This window comes from Sitophilus oryzae, unplaced genomic scaffold (genome assembly GCF_002938485.1).
Source record: "Sitophilus oryzae breed Bouriz unplaced genomic scaffold, Soryzae_2.0 scaffold_402_pilon_pilon, whole genome shotgun sequence".
NCBI classification, from domain to species: Eukaryota; Metazoa; Arthropoda; class Insecta; order Coleoptera; family Curculionidae; genus Sitophilus; species Sitophilus oryzae.
Genome location: NW_022146977.1, coordinates 1,627,301 through 1,654,558, shown reverse-complemented (window position 1 = coordinate 1,654,558; position 27,258 = coordinate 1,627,301). Strand labels below are relative to the sequence as shown.

The 27,258-nt window shown below is 30.6% G+C and overlaps 6 protein-coding genes across 8 annotated transcripts in view; 3 read left to right on the top strand and 3 right to left on the bottom strand.

Moving 5' to 3' along the window:
• Positions 1-2,292: 2,292 nt before the first annotated feature.
• LOC115885592 (ankyrin repeat and MYND domain-containing protein 2) lies at positions 2,293-3,724 on the bottom strand. Its single transcript, XM_030904554.1, has 2 exons — positions 3,419-3,724; positions 2,293-3,363 (listed from the first exon to the last, which is right to left on the bottom strand). The coding sequence occupies exons 1-2, from the start codon at positions 3,620-3,622 to the stop codon at positions 2,380-2,382; spliced, it is 1,188 nt and encodes a 395-aa protein (XP_030760414.1). The 5' UTR covers positions 3,623-3,724; the 3' UTR covers positions 2,293-2,379.
• Positions 3,725-4,025: 301 nt separating this feature from the next.
• LOC115885591 (NADH dehydrogenase [ubiquinone] 1 beta subcomplex subunit 6) lies at positions 4,026-4,742 on the top strand. Its single transcript, XM_030904553.1, has one exon. It carries the CDS (start codon positions 4,147-4,149, stop codon positions 4,648-4,650), a length of 504 nt encoding a protein of 167 aa, XP_030760413.1. The 5' UTR covers positions 4,026-4,146; the 3' UTR covers positions 4,651-4,742.
• On the bottom strand, positions 4,737-8,501 carry LOC115885588 (26S proteasome regulatory subunit 8). 2 transcript variants are annotated; one of them, XM_030904548.1, is made up of 8 exons: positions 8,363-8,476; positions 8,125-8,272; positions 7,931-8,072; positions 7,640-7,863; positions 7,303-7,489; positions 7,034-7,240; positions 6,677-6,972; positions 4,737-4,937 (listed from the first exon to the last, which is right to left on the bottom strand). In XM_030904548.1, the coding sequence occupies exons 2-8, from the start codon at positions 8,269-8,271 to the stop codon at positions 4,797-4,799; spliced, it is 1,344 nt and encodes a 447-aa protein (XP_030760408.1). In that variant the 5' UTR covers position 8,272; positions 8,363-8,476; the 3' UTR covers positions 4,737-4,796. The 2 variants fall into 2 exon arrangements, with proteins under 2 accessions (XP_030760408.1, XP_030760409.1); XM_030904549.1 differs by lacking the exon at positions 8,125-8,272 and having other exon boundaries at positions 8,363-8,501.
• LOC115885590 (peptidoglycan-recognition protein 2-like) lies at positions 6,177-11,535 on the bottom strand. 2 transcript variants are annotated; one of them, XM_030904551.1, is made up of 5 exons: positions 11,219-11,535; positions 10,671-10,884; positions 10,495-10,613; positions 10,324-10,441; positions 6,177-6,293 (listed from the first exon to the last, which is right to left on the bottom strand). In XM_030904551.1, the coding sequence occupies exons 1-5, from the start codon at positions 11,280-11,282 to the stop codon at positions 6,227-6,229; spliced, it is 582 nt and encodes a 193-aa protein (XP_030760411.1). In that variant the 5' UTR covers positions 11,283-11,535; the 3' UTR covers positions 6,177-6,226. The 2 variants fall into 2 exon arrangements, with proteins under 2 accessions (XP_030760411.1, XP_030760412.1); XM_030904552.1 differs by lacking the exon at positions 6,177-6,293 and having other exon boundaries at positions 10,210-10,441; positions 11,219-11,528.
• A 270-nt stretch (positions 11,536-11,805) lies between these two features.
• Positions 11,806-25,005, top strand: LOC115885589 (UPF0489 protein C5orf22 homolog). Its single transcript, XM_030904550.1, has 2 exons — positions 11,806-12,059; positions 23,316-25,005. Exons 1-2 carry the CDS (start codon positions 12,044-12,046, stop codon positions 24,440-24,442), a joined length of 1,143 nt encoding a protein of 380 aa, XP_030760410.1. The 5' UTR covers positions 11,806-12,043; the 3' UTR covers positions 24,443-25,005.
• Positions 14,947-27,258, top strand: part of LOC115885587 (leupaxin) — a 73,042-nt gene continuing 60,730 nt past the window's right edge. The window contains exon 1 of the mRNA XM_030904543.1: positions 14,947-15,167. Coding sequence (XP_030760403.1) covers positions 15,080-15,167 — 88 coding nt within the window. The 5' untranslated portion in view covers positions 14,947-15,079. The remainder of the gene's footprint in view (positions 15,168-27,258) is intronic.

Genomic DNA, 27,258 nt, shown 5'->3' with positions numbered 1-27,258 from the left:
ATAAGCTAAAATGTCAATATTCCATGGGTATAGTGATAAATGAGGTCTAAATTATAAGAAAATGCATTTTCTATGAAAACTTGAAGAGATGGGTAAAAAATGGAACAATACAATTTGATAGACAATTACATTGTGCATCTGATTCGAGTAAAATATATAGGGTGTTCCATTTAAATTAAACAAGTTATTGCCGTTTAAAGCTAGTAATTATTTAATATAAATTTTTGGACACTCTGTATAAGGTAGTAAAATTTTTATTATTGCACCACAATATCTGATCAATAAATAATCTTCAGTAAATATTTAGTATTAAAAACTTTGATACCCTTGGAGAAATAAAGCCTTAATTTTTTTACTGCAATTTCATAAAATTGAAAATATTTCAAAAACGGTAAGGTTTAATATATAATAGTTTTTTTTTGTGCTTTAAACCACTGTACCAATTTTTTGGCCTATTTTTTTATTTTAACCCGCAATATTGAACGAATAAAAATCAGGAATTAGTTTATAATGAATTTATTCAAACACACCGATTTTGAGGTCATTCACAAAGGGTCAGACCCTTAAAAAATAATCTTTTATTATTCTAGCATTCTATAAATTTCTTTATAAAGGTCTCTGATACATAATCTCCGAAATAGGTCAATAAACCATTCTGTAATACTTATAACTACTTTATTTTTTCTATAGAGGCTTTGTCACGAACTTATATACTGTTCTCTCTCTGCTTTTCTTGTTTTATCCTTCTTTTCATACTCGCCTTGATCTAATTTTTCAAGAGTTCGGCACGAGTGAGTTTTGTCGCTGAAAGTGGAGGAGGGTCATTAATAATTTTATATAACAAATCGCCCCAGTGGAACAATTTGTGACGATACTAATATAATAAAATAAAAAGACATGCTAGAATATTGTGTTATATATTATATTACAATATTTTTCTTCTTTGCAATTGTGAAAAATGTGGTTATATTTATTAATCTATAAAGGCAATATTGAGAACTGAAAATCCTGAAAAAATATCGTATAAAAACAAATATAAAAATTATGGCCAATTCTTTTTGTACTTCAAACCACTGTACCAATTTTTTTCACCTGTTTTTTGTATTTTAGCACGTAGTATTGAATAAATGATGATCTTATAGAAAAATTTTATGGAATCAAATTAAACTTTATTAAAATTTACCTTTATTTCAACCGTAGAATCTAAAAATACAATAATATACAAGGTGTTCCATTTAAAAAAATACAACTATAATATTTTTTACTTATTTGGGACACTCTGTATCTTGTAAAAATATTTTTAAATTGTAGCTCTAACACACCTTTAACGAACCCAAAACTTACAATTTGTAAAAATCTAAAAAGTTTAGCTATAATATTCCGTGTCGTATGTGGTGAACAACCCTGTATATTTTGTATTGCCAAATAATATACCATCAAAGAGAATACTAATTTATAATACCATCTAGATGTTGATGTCAAATCTGCATTAGAAAAATTATATACCTATTCCAAAGAGCTTTAATTATAGTATACTTAAATATAGTAAGGATAAAAAAGATTGTGTTCATTGAGACACAGTTCTTTGATTACTTCACTTCATAGGTAAAATAAGAATTATTAATCACAAAAGATCACAATGAACATGATTATGTAGATAATCTAGTCATTTAAAGTATGGAGTAGCAATATTGTATGTATTTCCCAAAGATGTTGTACAGTTACAATAAAAATGTAGATTAGAAATGAAAATATTATGATGAAAATCAACATACCTAATATATGCTTCAATAGAAAATATAAATTTTTTAAAGATTTTATACTTTTGAGAATGATTTTTATATGAAAGAGTAATCTGTTATATACTAAATGATAGGTCAAACCAGCCATTTGATCAATCATAAACTCTATCGTAATTTTAAGTAGTATAAATAAGTATTACAAAAAAAAATATGAAATATGTTATAAAAGGGGGATAAATATTGAAATAACCTTTCCATTTTTATAACTATTTTATATTACCCTATGAATAAGTATGTATTATTATATAAGAATTCTCTTTATACTAATTTAATTTGAGTTATTTTTGTTAATCAAACCGTTTAATTCTCAATTATCTTATTTGATATGTCTTGTTTTATTAATGTTAAAACTATATATTTAATACATTATTTATTTTTGTAAAGGCATTTACAAACAGCCATTGTAAATGTCTTATATACCAGTTTAACTGTAAACTGTTTATTTAATATATTTTTAGTTAGGAATGTGTGGGTTTTATTTAAAAAAAAGTTCATGGTCATCAGTGTTTATTATACTCAATTATATCTTAAAATTTAAAGCACTTTTTTTCCTATAAATTAAAAGCTATCAAACAAATTAATTGTCTTCTAAATACTGTCGCAATTCTTTTATATCAATACCGTCAGACCCCGGTTTCTTGTTTTTGCTGGCTACCGTATTTTTCTGTTCTAACCTGGCACAAGACTTTTTGTGCCAAGGCCAGTGTAATCTTTGACAGTCCCGATCGCAATATTGCACTGCTTTACATTTCGAACATTTCTTGGCGGGCTGTTCTTCGCCACAAGTGTAACAACGAGGTATGTTATCCAAAAATCCTCGTTGTCCATTAATAACTGTGCTAATTACAAACAGAGCAGAAGGGGGCTCTTCTGAAGACAGTGTTGCCACCATCTGTCGAAACAATGTAGTCTCCTTATATGGAAACTCTTTAATGCAGTATTTTAAAAAGTCGTCCATAAACTCCATATTCTCGTCTTTGCCAGGACTGAGCAATTTTTTTGCGAAAATCGCTGTGATATCTGGTTTATCTTCTTCGTCCTTTCTGTTAGATTGTTTTTGTCTGATCTGGATAACCTCCCCAATAATATACGATAAATAATAAAACTTGAATGACATCACTTCGTTATTTTCCAGACCTCGTTTCATTTCTCTTTCTGACATTAATTCTAAAAGATTCTTTAGTTGGGGAAGGTAATCTTGAAGACTGGTAAAATGGTTTATGTTCATCACAATCCTCACCGGATGAACATTGACTTGCATAACAAATTTATGAACACTTTCAACTAAAAATGGTGGTAAAATGGTTTTAGTTTGGGTATCGTTAACACACGTGTAAAACTCAATCTCATCTTTAGAAACGAAATTGTTTATTGTAGCCACACAGTTGTGATGTCCAACAAATGCTGCCATTTGTGATGGTGTTCTTCCTACTGTATTGGTTACTGTAGATTTTGCTCCTGCCACAAGTAATAAAAGGCAAACATCTATGTTTCCTGAGAGTGCAGCAAAATGTAAGGCAGTGTAATTATGTTGATGTTCACAAGTATTTACATTAGCACCCTGCAATAAAACGGTTGTTTAATTTAAAATACTAACGATAGTAATAATGTACTACTTGATCAAGTAAAGTTTGAACAATTTCCTTGTTTCCTTTATAAGCGGCATGTTGCAGAGGAGTCATTTTGTTTTCGTCTAATATATTTACATTTTGTGGTTTTTCTGTTAGGAGGGCTTTCAGAACGACCGAATCATTATTTTCTATAGCTTCAAATATCTTTTTTTCGGCTGGAGAAAGAGAGCTTCCATCGGATTCTGACATGTTTCTTATAAAAATTTAAATAATATTCAATACATTCAAATATTAAAGTAAAAGAACAAAATGACAAATTAAAATGTTTTGGGAGTTGGGAGGTTATTTCTTCTTTTGTAAGAATGTGGTCAGAACTGTCAGAAGTCACGATTATTAAATGGCTTCTTGCATGATATAAAAAATATAAAAATACTTCTTTAAACGCATTTTTGTGACAATAAGCCATTCCAGGCTTTCCTGTTGTTAATTAACTCAAACGTAGACTGTTTTTATTTGATAGCACTGCTGCATATAAATAAGTAGGTCTTATATTTTATATGCTCTGCTGATAGCTTTTGACTATATCTCTGCAACACAGTAACAGGCCGGATAGTCCTAGCAGCTTAGGCCTTTAAAATGATTAAAAAAAGACGAAGATATCAATTGTCAAATTCAAACTTCTAAAATTTTCATCCCGAAAAACTGTGGTAAAAACCTTACGTAATTTATTGTAGTTTTTGTATTATTTTAGGAGTTTAACTTATAAATATATAATGGGAAAAGCTACCGATACTGGGGGTGTGAAACCCATGAGTATAATCGGTCGTATTGGTAGCGAGAGGGAACGATTATTGGGAATGACCGATGCAGAACGAGCCTGGCGTAGACAATGGCTTAAAGATCAAGAATTATCTGCTAACGAACCCAGAACTCTACCGGAAATGTACAAAGCCACCCACAATCCAATAAGACGCTTCTATCGGTGGCCTTTGGATCAGTTCGGTAAATTTTTAACACCTATTGTAGGTGCCAACCATGCCGAATTTATTAGATACGCGACTGGGAAAGTTGTACTGGGTACTTTCCTTGTGTATGCAACATACTACTTTTTCAAATACCATAAAAGGGATTGGACAAGGAAATCAGGTTGGAAATTAGTTGAGTCACGTGGAGTTATATTACCAGGAGATCCGGGTTATCCTTACACACCAACAAAAACTAAAGGAGCTGATTATATTCAGAGAGGATTTCAGGAAGTCGAGCACTTGAACTTGTAACTTTACAGCTAGCAGATTATATTATCTTATAAGTAATGTATTATAGTAGTAAAATTTGGTTTAATAGAAATATTAAAGCAAAAATATCAAGTACTTAATACTTCATTTATTAACCACAAGAAGACATACAAAATAACTTATACCTACTATTTCCATAATTTTTTGATAGACATATTCTTCTCAGAATCCTTTTGCATAACTTTGGCAACTGCCATTTCAAAATCCTCCTGAGTAACGTGAACCCTTCTTTCTCTTAAAGCGTACATACCAGCTTCGGTACAAACACCCTATTTAGTAAATAACAATGTTCAATGAATAATGGAAATGAAAAGGCAATGGATATTAAGGTGGGTTAAAAAAATCAACTATTTTTTTTACTATATACTCTGAATAAAAGGTTGGTAGACATGGTATACACCTCAAAAATATTATCTCCAAGTATGAGTTCTTAATTTTAATAGGAAGGTTCTCTGCTTTTCAGTTTTCTATTTTTTTCCTTATTTATATATATTTTTTCCAAATTGTTAGAGACCTTTTTGTTGTAGAGAATTTAATTTCCTACAAATATCGTCCCATTGCTGCCAAAAGTCACTAACTTACTTTTTATTACTTCCGAGAAAAATGCGTCTAAAGATGAATTGCATTGCATAAAGATGTTATAGTTCGTAACTATTCGGTATTAAAATAAAACATAAATAGCCAGAAATCGTAGCTAAATGACTTTTGCAATCGATTCTCCGCTTCAAAACATAGTTAGTGATTGAATTTGGTTGTTTGAAAAAATGTTAGTGACTTTTGGCAGCAATAGGACGATATATGAGACCAGATATTTTTTCCAAATAGTAGATATCAAGATATAAATTTTTCTTTCTAATAATACGGAAAAAATAGAAAACTGAAAGGCAAAGGACCTTCCTATTAAAATTAAGAGCTCATCAGATTCTGACTTTTCTCCGCCACAACCAGTTGCAATTCTTCGATTTTTGTAATGTAATAAGAACGGAACCCTTCGCCTTTAGGGCCCCCATCAATCTCCATCTGGAAAGCACACAAAAATATATTCTTGTCATTTAATCGAACGCACTTTTACTGAATTTATTCGTTTTTCTTGTAAATCGAGATTTTCGTTAAAATAATCGATATTTTCATCGGAGTGGCAAAGTTCCAATTTTTTTGTAGCTTCTTTTCTTAATAAACGCTTTTTTGATTTACGAGAAATTGATACTCCTTGTCCCATGCTTAGAATTTTGAAAATATAATGAATTAATTTGGATAAATACTTTTTTTCGTTTATAACCGACATAATTTAAATAATGGACTAATAACTTACCTTGTTAATTACGGTCATTTTTTTACTTGTTTTTACAAAGAAAATAAATGTCTCTTTGAATTCGGCGATATCACTATTTTGCAAAGAAAACACAACTCATTTATTTTGACAGCGCAGTGACAGTTGACAAGTGACAAGACAAAGGGTTGACAGTTGACATTTGACGGCGTTATAGGATTGTAATAAAAGATCGATATCGATAAAAAGAGAGGAGGACAATTTTTATTTGAAATTTATCTATACATGTTATGGTGAATTTGTGAGATGCGGCCAAGTTTTAATTTCCTTGAATAATTTAGCTCCTGGACTAGATGTAGCACTAACGTATTCGGTATTAAAATAAAACATAAATAGCCAGAAATCGTAGTTAATGACTTTTGCAATCGATTCTCCGCTTCAAAACATAGTTAGTCATTGAATTTGGTTGTTCGAAAAAATGTTAGTGACTTTTGGCAGCAATAGGAGGATATATGAGACCAGATATTTTTTCCAAATAGTAGATATCAAGATATAAATTTTTCTTTCTAATAATAAGGAAAAAATAGAAAACTGAAAGGCAAAGGACCTTCCTATTAAAATTAACAGCTCATACTTGGAGATAATTTGAGGTGTCAACAAACTTTTTTTTTCAGGGTATATATGAATAAAAAATAGTCAATTTTTTTGACCCACCCTAATGAATATATTCGTTATTACCTTGACTTCTGCACCGCTAGCACCGGGCATAAGCTCAGCAATTTTCCTTAAATTAATTCCTCTCGTTAAATTCATTTTTCTAGAGTGAATTTTCAAAATGTCCAATCGAGCTTCTTCGTTTGGTGGAGGAAATTCAATTTTCCTATCGATTCTACCAGGTCTGAGGAGGGCCGGATCCAAAATATCTATACGATTAGTGGCCATAATAACTTTAATATTTTTGGTAGCTTCGAATCCGTCCAGTTGATTCAGAAGCTCCAACATGGTTCTTTGTACCTCGGAGTCACCTCCCGAACCTTTAAAAATTAGAATTTGTCTGAAACAGAACAGTAATTTCAAATTTAATATATAGTATACCTGATTCAATACGTGAAGAACCAATGGAATCGATTTCGTCCATAAAAATTATAGAAGGGGCATGTTCCCTGGCCATAACGAACAATTCTCTAACCATTCGAGATCCTTCTCCAATAAATTTTTGTACTAATTCCGAACCCGACACTCTGATAAATGTACATTCAGTGTGGTGGGCTACGGCACGAGCTAAAAGTGTCTTTCCTGTTCCTAAAGTCACAACGGTAAGTAAACATATCTAACAAATAGTACCTATAAAATGAGATTAGTACCTGGTGGACCATACAACAGTACACCTTTTGGTTGGGCAATTCCAAGAGCATCGAATAGTTCAGGATGTTTGACGGGCAGTTCAATTACTTCCTTTATTTCTTTAATCTGCTTATCCAAACCACCAACCATCTCATAAGTAGAGTCTGGTACTTTTTCAACCATCATGAGGGAGACCAATGGGTCAACCTTTTAGAAAAAATGTTTAAAATGGTGATCTTTATTGTTAAAATATATTACTATTAAGTCTAGTTTGTTTAAAATAACTAATAATATACCTAGTAACGCTTAAAACATTTCATAAATCTCATATTGTTTAAATAAATCTAGAATATCTACCTTGTTTGGAAGAATCTTATGTAGGGTGTAACTTTCATTTCTCAGAGCTACTCTGCAGTTTGGTGTTACATCGTTGATATCAATATTTTTATCGATATCCACAACAAATTTTCCTTCCGGGTGAACTTTAACAAGAACCTTCTTTTTATCCATTGGTTTGACAACTTCACCCACATAACTGCCTTGTTCTTGCAAAAGCATCAGTTCCTCTCTAAGCATACGCACTAAAAGAACAGTGAAATATGACAAAAATTTTAAACTTAAAAATCTAATGAAAAAATAAAACAAAACCTTTTGCGTTCAGTTCATTTCTTTGGGCTTGTAATCGTCTCAGATTCTGACTTTTCTCCGCCACAACCAGTTGCAATTCTTCGATTTTTGTAATGTAATAAGAACGGAACCCTTCGCCTTTAGGGCCCCCATCAATCTCCATCTAGAAAGCACACAAAAATATATTCTTGTCATTTAATCGAACGCACTTTTACTGAATTTATTCGTTTTTCTTGTAAATCGAGATTTTCGTTAAAATAATCGATATTTTCATCGGAGTGGCAAAGTTCTAATTTTTTTGTAGCTTCTTTTCTTAATAAACGCTTTTTTGATTTACGAGAAATTGATACTCCTTGTCCCATGCTTAGAATTTTGAAAATATAATGAATTAATTTGGATAAATACTTTGACGTTTGTAACCGACATAATTTAAATAATGGACTAATAACTTACCTTGTTAATTACGGTCATTTTCTTACTTGTTTTTACAAAGAAAATAAATTTCTCTTTGAATTCGGCGATATCGCTATTTTGCGAAGAAAACACAACTCATTTATTTTGACAGCGCAATGACAGTTGACAAGTGACAAGGTTGGATTCTTAGACAAGGAAAGAGAGGGGAAAGGTAACACGGCAGCTGAGAGTGAGGCCACTTGTCACCACGCGAAATTCTCCAATGGCGTAGCATCAGAAATTAGCTTGTACCTAGACGATACAAAATATTTATTAAAACGTAAACTAATATATCGTTCATTTTTGAGTAATGCATATACAATTTTGTGTTTTATAGTCTCACCTTTATAATATTAGAATATCTAAGTCGATAATGCAAAATTTATTTAACAGTCACAGTGGACTGATTATCAAGACAATTATTTATTTATTAACGTGTGTATAATGCATAATTAAATAAAAAATAATGTAAATATATATGTTTTAAATGTGTATATACATATTACCGTATGATCAAAAAAAAACGGCGTCTTGTTTGTTTTGTTTGGAAATGACAATTTCACAAATTAATATTAAAAATTACATTATTCATTGAATCCGTAAGCAAGTGTGAAGGGGATTGGTTAGATTCATTATTATACCGTATGATCGAAAAAACAATCATTGACATTCCCCATATAATTCTACATATAAAATGACATAAAAACTATACAAAACGACATCGAAAAAAGACGGCGTCAGCGATGGCTATGAAATGAAGATCGCTGTCATTTTATATGTAAATTTATATGGGGAATGTCGTCGATCGTCATTTACAAGCCAACTGGACGTCGTTTTTTTTGCGATCAAACGGTATAATAATGAATCTAGCCAATCCCCTTCACACTTGCGTACGGATTCAATGACTAATGTAATTTTTAATATTTGTTACCTTCAATCATAAGAATATTCTAATTTTCCACAAAAAAAATAAACAATTCTAGAAGCTTTGTGTTATTTTATTTATTTTTAAAATTTTATTAATTACTTACTGAAACTGTTATTATACACCTAAATTAGCAAATTTTTTGAAAGAATATTTAAAAAAATATAGTAACAAGTAGTCCGCCACAAGTTTGTCCACCCCCAGCAAATCTTGGCAGGTAAATTTAAGTTTTATATAACAACAATACATATAGATTTTTTATCACTAGAATTTTTCATTTTTTTATGGTTTTTTTTTATATTTTACTATTTGATAATAATACTTCATACATTTTTTTACATGTAAAATATGTAAAAAAAAGTTTGTTGCAGAAATTGTATTTCTCTAATTATAATTCCTTACGCCACTGGAGAAATCCATGCTGAGTAGCATTTTTTATAGTTTCAAACATTAATTATAATACAGGATATTGAAAATATTACTTGGAATTATTAAAAATAGTTTTGTTAGGATGTGGTACAAGACGTATTAAAAGCATTTTACATATTTTTACTGCTATAATGACAAAAATGTACATTTTATGACCATATAACAAAAGTTGTGTGTCGATTTTTACCTGTGAAATGTAATTCCAGCCGCTTTTTTCTCGCTTCGGCCTTTGCAGTCATACGCTGAACATTTCGCCATACTAAACAACACAGTTTATAAATTTAAAACAAAACAGTATTCCCAGAAAACATAAAAATTCGCTTGGTGTCACCTCGAAACCTTGTCACCAAAGTATGGCCGCCGATCAAATTTTGGCCTCAAAAATTTTTCATTGGAGAATATGCGTGTTAGCTGTCCCCTCTCTTTCCTAGTCTAAGGTTGGATTGCTTTCTTTCCAAGGTTGGCGTTATAGGATTGTAATAAAAGATCGATATCGATAAAAAGAGAGGACAATTTTTATTTGAAATTTATCTGTACATGTTATGGTGAATTTGTAAAATGCGGCCAAGTTTTAATTTCCTTGAATAATTTAGCTCCTGGACTAGATGTAGCACTAACTTGCCGACCTCCAAACAGTTTGTATTCTTGATCTATCTCTCCAAGTTTCACTCCACATTCTAAAAATTTCCTAAGGGCATTTAACATCTTTTCACTAGGAACTTTACCTAAAAACGTTTTATAATTAAAATATCTGCTTTTATTTCGATGAAAATCATACTAGAAAAATTTCCGACGAAGGCAATTCCTAAAGATCGACTATTGTAGCCTCTTGTATGGGCTGCTATTTTATGCCATCCAGCTCCTTCATAAACGTTTCCATCACTCCCAATTAAAAAACTGAATTTTTGAAACCATATTAACAAAAATTATAAAATAATTTAGTATTATATTTACTTGTATCCCATGTCGTGAAATTCGAGTTCATCCATATGAAAACTTTGAATATTCCTTAAACTTGTGGCACATTCTTCTAGGGAATAGCATTCTTCGCTTACAGTGTGATGAATAATAATATTTTCGACTGGAATCTTTACATAATCTTGATGTGTCGCTGGGAGGCCATTCCAACCACTTTTTGATATAATATTTGGGCAAATAGTAGGTAGATCTGAAAAAAAAACACACAAAAAAAATGTTATTGATTTTAAAATTGATACTATTGTTAATTCAATACAATTATTGTTTAGGAAAATATATGATTCAGTACTACAAGATATATGTAAAGCTATTAATTTTCTATGAATAAGTTATAATCCCCATATTAGATATATTTTAAAATAAATTTCTAGTTAATTACTTTGTGAGCAAAAAATATTAGAAATATAATTTGAAAGGCTTTATTAAAATACTCATTTTATTACAAAATTGCCCCCAAAAAAATATGAAAGGACAAAAAGAAACCCATATAATATGAAAAAAAAAAATAAATAAAACTTAAATACCTGAACACACAACACAATAAAAATGTAACCACAAAACACTATATTTTATCATTTTCTTGTCCATATCTTGATAAAAATTAATTACGCGATTTAAATAAATATTATTCGACAACAGCAATTATTGATTATAGGACGTGCTAACAACAGAACCAAAACTAATGTTATTAACTTCAAGTTTCATTGAACTACGTACAAGTAAACAAGGAATCTTTAAAATTTTAAAAAAATAATTTTTAAGAAACTTGCGAAGGGGATTAACATGACAATGGAAAACTGTAAAAGTTGTTTCAAGTCATTTTTAGCTGCTGGATACTTTATGAGGCAATTGCAAATTATTATTATTATGGTTATTGATGTTTAAAATAACAAACTGGAATTTGTAATTCCCAATTTGCATGTAATCAAGACAGAATCTCTTGAGTCAAAGGTCAATGCATGGTTGGTACACGGTCAACAAAGTAAAAGTAAAAATAATAACAACTGTACATTAGCGCAAACTGATTGAACATTTTTGAAAATAATGCGATTTCCTTTCATTTCCTTTCACATCAAAATATGAAGTATATCAGTATATCGATTATTTTAAAATTCTCGATAGCGACCTTTCTTAATATAACAGCTGATAAGAGATTGGAAGTGGAAGGATTTTTGACATTAGGGGATTTTCTAAACTTTTTCTTATAAATTTTATCCATATAAGGTAATCTTATACACTTATATTGAAAAAAACAGTAGCTAAATTTATGTAAGTTGAAAAATCGGCCGCCGAAAAATAGTTATTATCGTGTATAATCGAGTTGCAGTGTAAATTCGCTAGGAAATATAATGGACTCTGATTTAGGTAAGTGCACTACATACTTGTTTTTTTACTTTTAATTATGGAAAGTTATGAACCATGGTAGTTAATTCATGAATAACAAATGTATAAACGTTAATCTATATGTATACAAAAAATGTGTATGTTTAATTTATCATTCCAAAGTTATTTCATTGATAAAAATATGGATTGATTTTATATTTCATTTCTTAAATCTGATTGTTGTATAAGTCTGTATAACATAGGCATAGGTACTGTAGTGATTTTTTTTGTTCTCTGAAAACACAAAATACACAACCTTAATAACCTCTTTCTGTGGAAGATCAGCAGTTTTCTGAAATATACAGTTGTTCTCACCTGTCGTCACCTATTTTAAGTTTCCCATTTTAGTTGAGGAACCAGGTTTTATTTTTAGATATATTTGGAATTTGTCCAAAATAAATGTCTGCAATTAGTATTTACCTGTAACCCGTAAAATACGGTTTTATTATTATTTTCTGGTACAAAATAAATTGTTGGGAGTTATGAGAAAGGTCACGAATCAACTTATTTCAACATTACAAAAATTATATTATAGTCATTATTATACTATATATGGAAAGTTATACCATTTGTAGATATTTAGGTTCTTAATTTGGAATTATTGACCTTGCTCTTATTATTCTGTCCAAATTAGTTAAGCTCCAAAATGGCTTGATATTTTTTAAAGGTATTCTGTTGAGAGACCACATGTTCTACTTGAATTCAGAACCAAATGATTGGAGAATTTAATGCAAGCTCATTGGAAGTTAATATTTGTTATTAACAATATTAGATTGATGAAATTAGGGAATATTAAAAATTAAAGATTTTTTTAATATTAAAAATAAATTGTCAGACAACTATTAAATTGAAGGATATACATATATTTGTTTTATGAATGCAACTTCAAAAAAATTAGAGTTAATATAAAACTGTATACTATTCTAGCTTTATAATTTTATAATGTTTTTTTAATTTTTATTAAAAAACGATAATTCTATCACCCGGCTGGATAGCCCTGGCAGCTGTGGCCATTAAACAAAATATTACTACATCTATATCTCTGACTACTACTAATCAACAATTTCTGTGTATAACGGTCTAGGTAAACCATCTAGCTCATTTGGCAGCTCAGAATTAGAATTTATAGTTAGTAACTCGCATTTTCATTGGAGGGCACTGTCATATTTATTTTAAACCAATAATCAAGAAGAATATTCGTATAATTTAATAAAATTACTGTAAATCACTATAAATAATGAATTGTTTGTAATTGACCTGTAATTTCTGTATTATTAATCCGGTAAATGATGGAGATAAACAATTGTGATTGATTAAAATTTTATTTTAAGATGAAACTTTCGTTAGTATCATTCTGAGAATTCGAATAATGAGATGAATAATGACAGGACAAGTGACATTTGTCTAAAAAATACAGCGATTTAGAGTGATAATTTTGATTATGCAAAAGAAATAATGGTTGCCTAACGATTAACGTTATTTTAAAAATATATCCCCAGCACATGCATACACATCTAATGCATAAGAAATTCAGAGACCAGATTGCCCGTCTTTAACACCCGATAATCTTATGCGATTATGCTCCCCATACCATCATCGAGTTTGGTCCACGAATCTTTTGTTTTCAGTGGCAAAAAGATATTTAATCACCTGCCACTGAATATAAGAAAAATAGATCCACATAGGGCATTTAAAAAGGCTGTCAGGTCCTTGCTGGTTGCGAGGGCATATTATGACGTGGAGGAGTTTTTCGCTGATTCTTAGTAGATCCGACTTAGTTGTTTGGCTGTCGGGAAATATTTTTATTCTGTTCTACTCTATTTTTATTAGTAGATATTTATTTATTAGTCGACCATATCAACAGGTATGGTAGGCTATTAAGATCGGCAAAGAAAAAGTTTTTTTAATTTCACTCAAAAAATAAATGACCTAATTTGGCACAAATTTGTCACAAAAATACTGTGGCACCCGAGAATCTGGCCATTAGTTTTTGGTGGGAGTGGGGGGTTGGTAAAGGGGTATGGGAGGGGGTTAAAAATTTAAAAAAATCGTAACTCCAAAATTACAGTAGCTAGCGAAACGCAAAAAAAAACGAAAACCAAAAATTTGGTTAAAATCGGTTTAGCGGTTTTTCAGTTATCGTGTCACAGACAGACGAACAGACAGACACCATGAAAATATTTTGTATTTAGGTCATTTTTGACCCAAATAATTCATTTTGAGTGAAATTAAAAAAAACTTTTTTTTTGCCGATCTTAATAGCCTAGCATACCTGTTGGTATGGTCGGTTAAAAATATATATATACTTCAAATCCTTCAATTTATGTTCAATTTAATAGCTGTTAGTAAGAAGATTCATTTCAGATGTGCGCAGATAGTGCACATACAATTTTTTCATCGGGGTAGCGGGGTTAAATTTTAAATTGTTTTATAAAGGGGTACATCTACCCCAAATAGGGTGGCTGTGGCAACGCTGCCGTTACCACTTTTCCTCTCGCTAGCTCATGCGGCCGTCATCCAAGGCCGTGTGTCACGGCCTTGAATTTTTACTCTCAACGCGCGTAAAAAAGTTTCGACAAAAATCGTCGTAACCAAGTAAACAAAAATAAAAGCTTCCGACCCCGAGACCAACGAAATCGTAGTACTAGATCGCTAGTCACCTTGTAAAACGCACTTTATTATTTACCACTATTCGTTCTGTTCACACGCATACAGCTTGGACATAGACGCCTAGGTCGCGAGACGAAATACACAAATACAACACAGATACATCACTAACATCGCGAGTTAGTAGGCGGAGTCGCATCACCAACAGGAAAAAAATACACACACGACGAAAATGAATAGTTTGCCGGTATCTACTAGCGACTATCAGTTTTTTCTTATCCGCCATTCAGGAATCAGGCACGTGATCGTTGGCGCGTCGCAGTGACGTTCGTTTGACAGATGGTAGTTTGAATTTTTCGCGCTGAATTTTTCGCTCGGTGTTTTCGCGAATTGAAATGGATCGTTCGATGTATGGGAAAGTGACACCGGGAACAAGGAATCCGTATGAATGTACCATGAAACATGGCACACCTGCTCCTGGATGTAAGTTTGTGTTTTTATCTATTTGAAAAAAAAGAAATTATCTATTAATAGGAGTCGGGTTTTTGGACTGTTCGATTGCTGTTTTTGCCTTGGCATTGCCGCCAAATTTTGATAAACTGCTGCGATGACAGATGTTTTCATATTGTAGAAATAATTTGGTTATTTAATTATACTGTATAATGGAAGGTTTGGTTTGGTAATTATATTGTTTTACACTACACATTTATAAATATTTGCTTTAAATGTATCTGTAATATTTACGCCAGCGTATACAGGGTGTCCCAGAAATAAGTGCAAGTATTTTAACTGGTGGTATAGTTCAACCCTAGAAACACGCCTTCTTTCGTGAAAAAAAATTTTGAAAATTGGAAATTTTTTGGAAATTTTTTTAGTTTTTATTTAAAAAAAAATATTTTCTGGTAATATGGCAACATAGGTCTAAATTAGGACTAAATTTACAAGAAAGAAAACCAAGAAAAGATCCATTGGTTCTCAAAATTTTAGCAAAAAAACTTTTTTTTTTAAATTTTCAAACTAAAATAACTCCGTTATTTTGGACTGATTTGAAAAACGATAAAGAGAAAATATGTTTCTTTTATCGAGATCTACAACCCCTTAAAATACTTGCACTTAGTTCTGGGACACCCTGTATTGTACTTGAGGTGTTTATTTTTATAGTCTTTCAGCATTAAATAATACATTTTGAAATAGTCCAGTCCAGGAAATATAAATTCGTGATCTAAAAACGAATTTCTTTGAAACATTTTCAAATTATTTTTGGAACTGTATTATTATTTTTTCTTTCTTGGTACTAAGTTCTTTTATTTCTTATTAGTTATTTATAAAAAATGTCATTTATTAGAATGCGTGGTTTTAACAATAGAATATTTGAAATAAAGGTCCATTATTTTATCTCATACATTAAATAAATTTGGGCAGTATTACAATTTACAATCGAAGGATAGTAACATAATAATTTTACAATTATTGTGTAAGCAATTTTTTTGAAATCCAAATTGATTTAGCAAACTCCATATCTCCGCGTATTAGTTATTTTTTATCAATTTTTTTCTATTAATTATTTATATATTTTGTTTAATTTACTTGTTTGCCGTTTATTTAAAATTTGAAAAAGATTAGTAAGATTTCAGAAATATTGTTGCTTCTTTTAAATGCCTTTTTTTTCTTTTTTTGGCAAAAATATACGATGGCTAGGTTTATAGATTATATTTTAGGATTACTATATACACGAAACTATTAGTGATATTGATAAGAGATATGGAAGTGATATTAGTCATCCAATAATCCATATTTCTCATATTCCTAGATTTCATATTTAGTAGATTATTTTGTTTATTGACATAATAATATTTTTTAGATGCTTTTATTGATATAAACAAATACGTATTAAGCAATATTTAAGCCCTGTCTGGACATAACGTTTTACCGTTGATTGAAAAAATAAGAAAATGCGCAACCTTGTGGGCGATTTCGTGGCACAAAACCTGTCCGAGATGTAACTGGCGTTAGCGTCAGCCTGTCCGAGAATTCCGAGATTTAGTTTAGCTTTGCGCCGCTGCGCGGTGATATTGCGCTGTCGTTTACAGCGCTGCGCATAAATACCGTAGTTCTGCTTTCAGTGGTTGCCGGAGATCATTAATCCGTAGATTTACGGATTTTGGGTACAGTACGGTAATAATACGGATTTTCTATCTTTAAACAATTTAACGTAATATTATATTGTCAGATTAAACAAAGAACGGCGTCAGAGTTGGTTTGGAAATGAAGATCGCTGTTATTTCATATGAGAAATATTATGGTATCGTCATTTCTAAACCAACTATAGTCTATTCAACGAGAAGATCCTTGACAGTGATAGATGTGTCTGTCATTTTAATTTCAAAGTAGTTTATTTTATTTTACAAAGAAATAAGTAAGGTGTAGACATTTTTTACTATTATTATTTTAATTAATTTAATTTAACCAGATAATTTTGATTTCCATCGTATTATCTTAACAAATTGCACTGAAAATGAACTTGTGTAGCTTTTAGATAACACGCTGTCAATCAGAGTTATCGATATGTTTGATGCACTTGTATAATAATTCTACACACAGAAACAAGCGTGGAATGGCCAATAGCCAAAATTTGACGTCAAATAAATGATGTGATTGTTTTGTTTACCTCATTTAAACAAGTCACGTTAACCAAACCCAGTAAAACACACGAAAATGGGACACCCTGTACTTCAAACGTTTGAGTCTGAAAGTTTTCGAAAAAAATCTTTTTCGAGAGAGTCCAGGAAATAGAAATCGTTGATCTAAAAACGGATCCCTTTGAAAATGTTTTCCGATTATTTCGGGAACGACATAAGTTATTTCAGTTTCATATTAGCGTCTTCTTTTCTTTTGGTAGGTACTTAGTTCTCTTCTTTCCTGTCTGGAATATTTATTTATAAAATTGTCTGGGTCTATTTTACGGTCTCCAGTAAACATTTATTAATATCGTATTTGTTTCCAGAAATTTATAGGCGAATTGAGGATATGTTTATCGTAAAAGTACAATAAAAATGTATACGACGTTGTAGGTGATGGATTTTTTTGCTTTGTTTTATTTTTAGAGACTTCCTAATTCGATTTATTAATAGAAAATTGGTAATATGTATGTTCCAATTATTTGTGTAATTTTTCATTTACTTTTATACTGTTTACATATCTTTCAAATTATAACATAAAATACTTGCTTATGTGGTTTATTGTTTTTGTTCTGAAAATACTCATAAAAAATGATTTATTATAAGTTTTGACAAAAAAAGTAAAGGCTTGGTACATTTCAACCGATTTTTACATTTCCAACAGCAGCGCTCGGTACGGCAGAAACCAGAACTTTTTTCACGCTGTTCATGTTGAAATAATATTGAAATCGTGGTTATGTTAATATTTAAGTATTTTAGTTTTTACTAGTTTACTTACTGAAACTATAAAATTCTCAGGTACGAAGTTTGTGTGATGTAACGTTGTTTCGAGTAGTAAAAAAGTGAAAAATAACAAAATAGCACTCAATACCACTCTCCTGGAACAAAATTTTCCAGTTTTCCAGTTTGATCACACCGATTTGATCAAAAACAAAATGATGTCATTTTCTTTGGAATAAAGTAGAAATATACGGAGGGTACCATTTAATAATCAAAATTTGGTGTCATTTTTGGTGAAACAGGAAGTGGCCAAAAACAATAATTGAATACGTCAATCGATCCTAATTTATGTCATCATACCAAATCTCGTTTTTTTATCTGAAAAAATAAAAAAGTTATAGGGGTGAACCGCTTTTGAGACGCACCCGGTATAGTATGAGCAATGGGGATAAAATAAAATTTAATCAATATTAATGTATTATTTTTTTTAATCAACTATTCTACAAGCTTTGTTGATTAATGATATAAAATACAGGATGGTCCAGTTGGATTAGAGACAAATAAATACACTATTGTAAAATAATTTTGTGTAGAAAATTTAATCCAAAAATGGTCATATTTCAAAAAACACTCGGTATGAACGATGACATGATATTTTTGAAATAGAAATTCAAATCTACTTTTCAAATAAAATTTACTGCATCACACAGGGTTGTTCACCACATACGACACGGAGTATTGTAGCTAAACGATGAGATTTTTACAAATTGTAAGTTTTGGGTTCGATGAAGGACTATTAGAGGTACAATTTAAAAATAATTCTACAAGATCGAGGGTGTCCCAAATAAGTAAAAAATATCAAAGTTGTATTTTTTTAAACGGAACACCCTGTATATTATTACATTTTTAGTTTCTACGATTAAAATAAAGGTAAATTTGATTAAGGTTTATTATACCTAAACCTTACCGTTTTTGAAATATTTTCAATTTTGTGAAATTGCAGTAAAAATTTTAAGGCTTCATTTCTCCAAGGGTATCAAAGTTTTTAATACTAAATATTTACTGAAGTTTATTTACTGATCAGTTATTGTGTGGCAATAATAAAAATAATACTACCTTATACAGAGTGTCTAAAATTTATTTTAAATAATTATTAGCTTCAAACGGCAATAACTTGTTTAATTTAAATGGAACACCCTGTATATTTTACGAGAATCAGATGCACAATTTAAATGTCTATCAAATTATATTATACCATTTTTTACCTATCTCTTTAAGTTTCCGTAGAAAATTTATTTTCTTGTAATTTAGAACTTATTTATCAATATATCCATGGACTATTGACATTTTAGATTATTTTTAAAGATGTATCAAATTTTTAAAGAGTACAGATACTAATATTGTCGATATAATTCGTTTATTTCATTAAAAAATAAAAAAAAACTGTTCAAATATTTGTTAAAGAGGACCAATTAATATGATCCAGTATTCAAACTACATTAACTGACTGTTTGCATTGATTAATAATAATTGCTCCAAATACTAAAAAACTGAATTTTGTATGGGCATTAGACAGTGTGATAAAAAGTAACACCTTAAAAATGATATTTCATTTTTTAATAAATGCTTATTTATAACAATAGAGACTTTAATTTGATAACTTATTATTATATTGATTTCTGACTCAAATCCACATTTATTTATAATAATTTATTAACAAACACAATTAAGTATGTAATTAATTAGTATATGGGCGGAAATAATGGTGTTATATTTAATTAATGGTTATATTCTTTTATAAAGATTTAAATAGTTTTCTTTTTGCATACAAATGGGCTAGTAATATTATCGTTTTGCTAAAAACGATAATATTACTAGTCTGTACATTTTGTACATTTGTTGCTTTAAAAACAATCTAAAATGTCAATATTCCATGGATATATTGATAAATGAGGTCTAAATTATAAGAAAATGCATTTTCTACGAAAACTTGAAGGGATAGGTAAAAAATGGTATAATACAATATAATGACAATTTAATTGTGCATCTGATTCTCCTAAAATATACAGGGCATTCCATTTAAATTAAAGAAGTTATTGCCGTTTGAAGTTAATAATTATTTAAAATAAATTTTTAGACACTCTGTATAAGATAGTATTATTTTTATTATTGCAACACAATAACCGACCAATAAATAAACTTCATTAAATATTTAGTATTAAAAACATTGATACCCTTGGAGAAATGAAGCTTTAAAATTTTGACTGCAATTTCACAAAATTGAAAATATTTCAAAAACGGTAAGGTTTAGGTATAATAAACCTTAATCAAATTTACCTTTATTTTAATCGTAGAAACTAAAAATGTAATAATATACAGGGTGTTCCATTTAAAAAAATACAACTTTGATATTTTTTATTTATTTGGGACACTCTGTATCTTGTAAAAATATTTTTAAATTGTAGCTCTAATAGTCCTTCAACGAACCCCAAACTTACAATTTGTAAAAATCTCATCGTTTAGCTACAATACTCCGTGTCGTATGTGGTGAACAACCCCTGTATATTTAAAAAACTACAACACTGGCTGGTGTAAAATATCTTTTATTCATTCAAAATATATTTGAAACACTGTCGCCCTGTTTTTCTTCTAATTTTCTAATGATAATAATAGCAAAAACTAACTTTTAAGTTTGTGATAAGACTATTAATATAATTTTAATTCTAATTTTTTTTGAGATTGTGGTTCATCATTTTGTCAAGAACAAATGCAAACACTGCTCTCACTGCTCTATTTGTTTTAATGATCATTAATAATTAAATTATTACGGTTATTAGCAGTAGTGTGAAAGGGCATTAACGTAGGCTTAATCCACACTATAAAATAAATATAGAATTTGTAAAGCCACCCACTCAGTATAGGCGACTTTGACTTGTGCAATCAACAACCTACTACAGCATCAAAGAAGAAAGTGGAACTTGCAATAGTTTTATCACGCAAACAACAATACAACAATACAGTTTACTTTAGCTTTTAATGCTAGGCGCCGGTTTATCTTTTATATCAACCGTTTTGTTTTACAGTGTTTGTGTGTGTGGTTTTATTTGGCGAAAATGGTTCAAAAATATTTGAACCGTCCTCGACCAGTAACAGACGAAGAAATACAATTAGCAAAAAGTGAGTCTCTAAGAACTTACCATGAATATTAACAAAAAATTCAAAATTTAAGTGAGGATGCAGTCAATAATGACCACATAGGCTCATAAAACTACTTTTTCAAATTTGTCAAGCTTTCGAGAATTTTATTCCCATCATCAGGACATTTTGACTGAGTCAATTAGCAAAAAAAATCCTTTGCACAAAAAGGCCTTAAAAACTAGCATCGTATAACATTGGACTACAAGGACATTTCCTTTATAAAATATTAAAATACATATCCAACGATATTACATTTCTTTTAAAACACAAACAAAAAGATTTTTTAAAACTTTTAATTTTTACATTGTTATTTCGAGCTCGATCAAACAGTGAATGAGTCCCTGTTTGACAGTCTGACTCAGTCAAACTGTCCTGATGATGGGAATAAAATTCTCGAAAGCTTGACAAATTTGAAAAAGTAGTTTTATTAGCCTATGTGATGATTATTGACTGCATCCTCACTTAAATTTTGAGTTTTTTCTTAACTTAGTCAGTCAGGACTAACCTGCTATTTATGAATATTAACTGTATTATCTCTAATGATTTTTTTAACTCTTATTGAATTAAATTTAATTATTAAATAACTATTATTAATAATAATATGTACAGACGACATTTCACTAAACAGAGATATAAACCACATAAAAAATATATTATACATATTCAGGGTGTCTCAGATTTTAATCGGGAAAATTTAATAGACGATAGAACTTGCAAAAATAAAACAAAAAGTTCATATCAACTTGTAAGATTTAAAGCTTCCTTTTCGAGATACAGGGTGTTAAAGTTACTTAAAAAAGAAAAAAAAAAGATATTTGAAAAACCCTTTAATCGATTTTGATATAACTTGACCCGTTTATAATACTTACTATGGGACTTAATTTGAGGTAATTAGATTTAAGTTTAATGTCCAGGGGCGGCGGTGGGGCATCACTGTTAAATTATTTTAAAGGAAAAAATAGGCACGCCACTGCTTTTTTAAAGTTTTAATGTTATTTTTGGATTTATTAATTACAAATATTATTTTTTTGTCTCTTGACTTTTTTGTCTGACTTGCTTACTTCTCGCGAAAAAACACTCCAGGATGGAGTGAATAAATTTATTTAAAATAATATTTTTAATTACTAAATCGAAAAATAATATTAAACTTCCAAAAAAGCAGTGGCGTGCCTATTTAACACCCTGTATCTCGAAAAGGAAGCTTTAAATCTTACTAGTTGATATGAACTTTTTGTTTTATTTTTGCAAGTTCTATCGTCTATTAAATTTTCCCGATTAAAATCTGAAACACCCTGTATACTTACTAGCGTGTACCCGCGACTTCGTTCGCGTCGAATTAATCACTTCTAATGGTTAATCATTTGTAATTGTGATGGTAAAGCAAAGCAAGGCAGTTTAAGCAGAATCGTGATTACTCAATGGTCATATTTTATGAAACACCCTGTATAAATTTTTAAAAAATCTTAAAATATATGTAAAACAACAAAATAAAATACACGGGTTTAAGAGTTTTTCCGAAAAACTCACCGGTTTTTAAATAAAAAATATTCTAATATTTCAGGGGTGGTTTCACCCCCTTAGAATTCGAGTTTCGAAAAATCCTCGATTTCGAACCTCTACACCCTAAAATCAATCCGTTTTCCAAAAATCAGCATTTTACGTCAAGCGCTTTAAGCAGGATCGTGATTTATCAATGACCAGATTTTTTGAAACACCCTGTATACATTTTTAAAAAATCTGAAAATATGTAAAAAACAAAATAAAATATACGTGTTTAAGCGTTTTTTTCGGAAACTTGACCGTTTTTTAAATAAAAAATATTGTAATGTTTGAGGGGTGGTTTCACCCCCTTGGAACTGGAATTTCGAAAAATCCCTTTTTATCGCAACTCTATATAACGACCACTCATCAAAATTGTATACCTGGCAATACCCAAAGCGTTCTGGGTCATAAATATTTCGCAGTTAACTTTTGAACATTTATTATATTGCGAATACGAGATAGACACATAAAAATCTAGATATTTTTTCAACAGGTCCCCAACTAAAGAAACGCTCAAAGATACCCATCTATATCGTAGAATACCACCACGAAGTCATACCTTTCATCTACAGAAACATCGGATCCAAACATTTACCATTGGAAGGCTCTATATTCGTCCATTTTGATTCACATCCAGACATGCTAATACCGAAAACCATGCCAGCAGATAAAGTTTACAACAAAGATGAGCTATTTGAGGAACTCAGCATAGAAAACTGGATAATGCCTGCCGTATATGCCGGGCATTTCGCTCATCTGGTATGGGTTAAACCACCGTGGGCTCAACAAATGAGTAATGGTTCACGTCAGTTTTCAATTGGTAAAGATAAAATCACCGGAACTATTAGGTTGGATTCTAAAGAAAACTACTTTGTTTCTGAAGGATTGTTTAAGCGTTGTAATGATCTGGAAAACATCAGAAATGCCCGTTTGGATGTTTTGACTTTAGGCAAACGCCTTATCGACGAAAGTGATGATATTAAGGATCTTAGAAGGATTTTACTTTATTTAGACCAACCATATATACTTGATATCGATTTAGATTTCTTTAGTACGAGTAATCCATTTTTAAATTTGTATAACAAGGCGAATATGTACGAGCAAGTAAAACAAATCTACAAATTTAGACCTCCAAAATCGGATAACGATGAAGATTTGAGAATATATACTGAAGAAAGAGAAAAACAACTGGAAAAGCTGGAAAACCTATTTAAGTCGATTCAGGAGAATAAAGATTTTCCTTTGGACGAGATCGATAATGATGATTCCGTTTTGAAAATTAAAATACTACGTGAAAAAATGCTGGAAAATTATAAAGAAGAAGAAATAGCTTGGGAATTGGTTCACGATGCGGGCTGCACGTGCGACGATTCTGATCTGCCTCATCACGTGTCTTCAGATGAAGATCTGGAAGTTATGTTTGATAGTTTCAAGTCATTTCTGGAAGAGTTGCCGACTTTGCCTGTTATTATTACGATATCTCGGTCGACGGTAGATGATTATACACCTGGAGAGGATGTGGAGCGTATCCAAGAAAAAGTATTGAGTTTATTGAAAGATAAATTTAATTGTAATGATCCCGTATTGAGTTATATCGATGAAAGTAATTCAGACAGTTAATGGACTTAGTGAGACTCAAAATTTGATTATATAGGGTGTCCCTTGAAAGTTTTACTCAATTTTTTAACGCATATTCCTTCAGTATTTGAGCTAGGGGAAGTATAAAGTATAATTTCATTTTTGTTTTTTGATAATTTACCTAATGGGAATATTATAATGTGGTCTTGGTGTTTTTTGACACAAGAAATTGTAATTGAAACTTTTAGTACTAATTTTCTTGTTCCGTCATGTTATTATTTTCATTTTTCTTGTATACCGGGTGCGTCTCAAAAGTGGCCCACCCCTGTAACTTTTTTATCTTTTGGATAAAAAAAACGAGATTTGGTATGTTAGTATATGACGCAAATTAGGATTGATCGGCGTATTGAATTGTTTTTGGTCATTTCCTGTTTCACCGGAAATGATAACAACAACCAGAATGGCACCTTTGGTATATTTTTACTTTATTCAATAGAAAATGGCGTTCTGAATAGAATGACGTATCATATGTCCACTTTTGACGTTTTCGCTTAAAAGAAAATCATATTTTAAATCTAGAGTGGCATGGCTGTGCTAAAAACACTAATTTTTAATCAAGGAGCCTTGGAAAAATAGATTTGATCGTCTAATCTTTTTCGTGTCTTGTCCAGGCCAGTTAAAAGATACCTAAATCGTATTTTTAATCATATCCCAATTTTTTCAAATGGAACAAGAGTGGCTCATTAGCATATTTGGAAAAAGCATTTTTTTACGAATAATTTTGTACCACGTACTTGGTATTTCGAGTCAAATTGTTGTTATGAACCGCATGTTACAGTTCCAAATAAACCATATGCGAAAATGTCAAAAGTTGACATATGATATATTATGTCATTCTATTCAGAGTGTCATTTTCTATCGAATAAAATAAAAAAATACCGCGGGTGTGATTTAAAAATCAAAAATTGTAGTAATTTCCGAGGAAACAGGAAGTGACCAAAAACAATTGAATACGTCAATCAATCCTAATTTATGTCATATACTAACATACCATATCTCGTTTTTTTATTTGCAAAAATAAAAAAGTTATAGGGGTGAGCCACTTTTGAGACGCACACGGTATTTCTGTATCACTTGTACCAGAAAAAGGTGTGTATATCTGTGTTGTAAATCGATTTAAGGAGAGCCCGTTTTCAGGATATTTGGATTAAATATTTTCAATTCTTGGGATGCATAATGTAATAATCGTATTTAATGATATTGATATAAGATTAAATCATGATTAATTGAATAAAAGTCTCTGTCAAAAATACACTCTGATATTTTTTGTTTTACAAAAAAAACATTTTTCTTAAAATTCTCTCTCGAAAACTAGCTTTTAGACTATATAAGCAAAACAACGAAATCGTTATGGAAATGAAAATATAAAATGACACAGTCACAAGCAAATCGTATATCCGATAAATGAAGGAAATGATGTTATGGATTTGATTTCAAATGGCAGGTGATTGTGCATTTTTTTCGAGTTGTATAATATTGAACTTTTAACTAACTCTGAGCGTGGGGTAGGTAGATAAAGATCTTGCTCCGCGTTCCTGAGTGGATAAGTGTGAGATGGCCTTTCTTGAGAAGCTGAGACATGCTTACGTATTAGGCAAACGGATTCAAATATAAATAAGGAAGGAAGAGTCAATATTTTTATTTTTTAAAAAAAGTCTTGACAATGAGTTCTGCTGTTTAGTCCCAGTGAATATCAACAGCTCTCTTCTGGAGCTTGAAAATGCGGTCAAATTGAGTCGCACAACACGTACCCCAGAATGGAAGGGCATATCTGAGGTGCGACTCAAAAAGTGCATAATGAACAGTTCTAGCCACTGACAAGTTGAGCTCCTTAGAAACAGATCTTAATGCAAAACAAGCAGAGCTCAATTTTTTCGACAAAGCTTCGATATGCATGTCCCATTTCAGAGAATTGTCTACAACAAGCCCTAAGAATTTTACAGATTTTACGACGTCAATGGTGGTGTTAAGTACAAAAGGCTGTAGCGAGTTTTTATACGACAAAGCTTTAGTTTTAGAAATGTTGAGACTCAGGAGGTTCGAATCGCACCAAGATTTAATGGTGCTTAAGTCATTTGATATAATCCTATGAAGTGCCGTTTATTCTCCTACATATTCCAGTAGTCAGAACACTATCAATCTCCGTCCTTTTTTTAAGTCAAGTCTCAATGAATTTTAGAATTCGAAACGAATATCTAGATAGGGTCACAAATTTTAATGTAAAATACGATACAGTGGCTGGCTGGTACTGAATAGGCTGTGGCAAGAGCGTTGCCGTAGGAAAGAGGGTATTAATAGAAAATCTTTTAAGGAGATTTTTTACAAATTTCTCAAAAACTTTCCCTTTGTGGCAATTTTTAAATATTTAGGGAGCAACTACCACTCCCTGTTCCCCCTTGGCAATACCCTTGGTCTGTAGTTAACAATATTGTTTAAAAATTAAAGTTAACAGAGTTATTTAAAATAATAAATCTCTAAAACAATGCAGAGTAATGAAAAGTGAACAGGCGGTAACAAAATTGAGTGAAAAAATAAGCAGAAATCGATTTGAAATTGGAATTTAAATTTAGATTTATTACCAATCCTACGCACATATGCTTGGTGTGTTCAATAGACACGTTATTATGATCTATTTACAAGCCCACTTGATTGATGTATGATATAATATGATCGGTCATTTTTCATTATTTGACATTGAATTTTAATCAGACTTCACCTGCTTCAATACATTTCTGTATTTCTTACTGAATTGTTAGAAACTTATATCGTCTTGGTTGGTTACATATAATAATTTTATT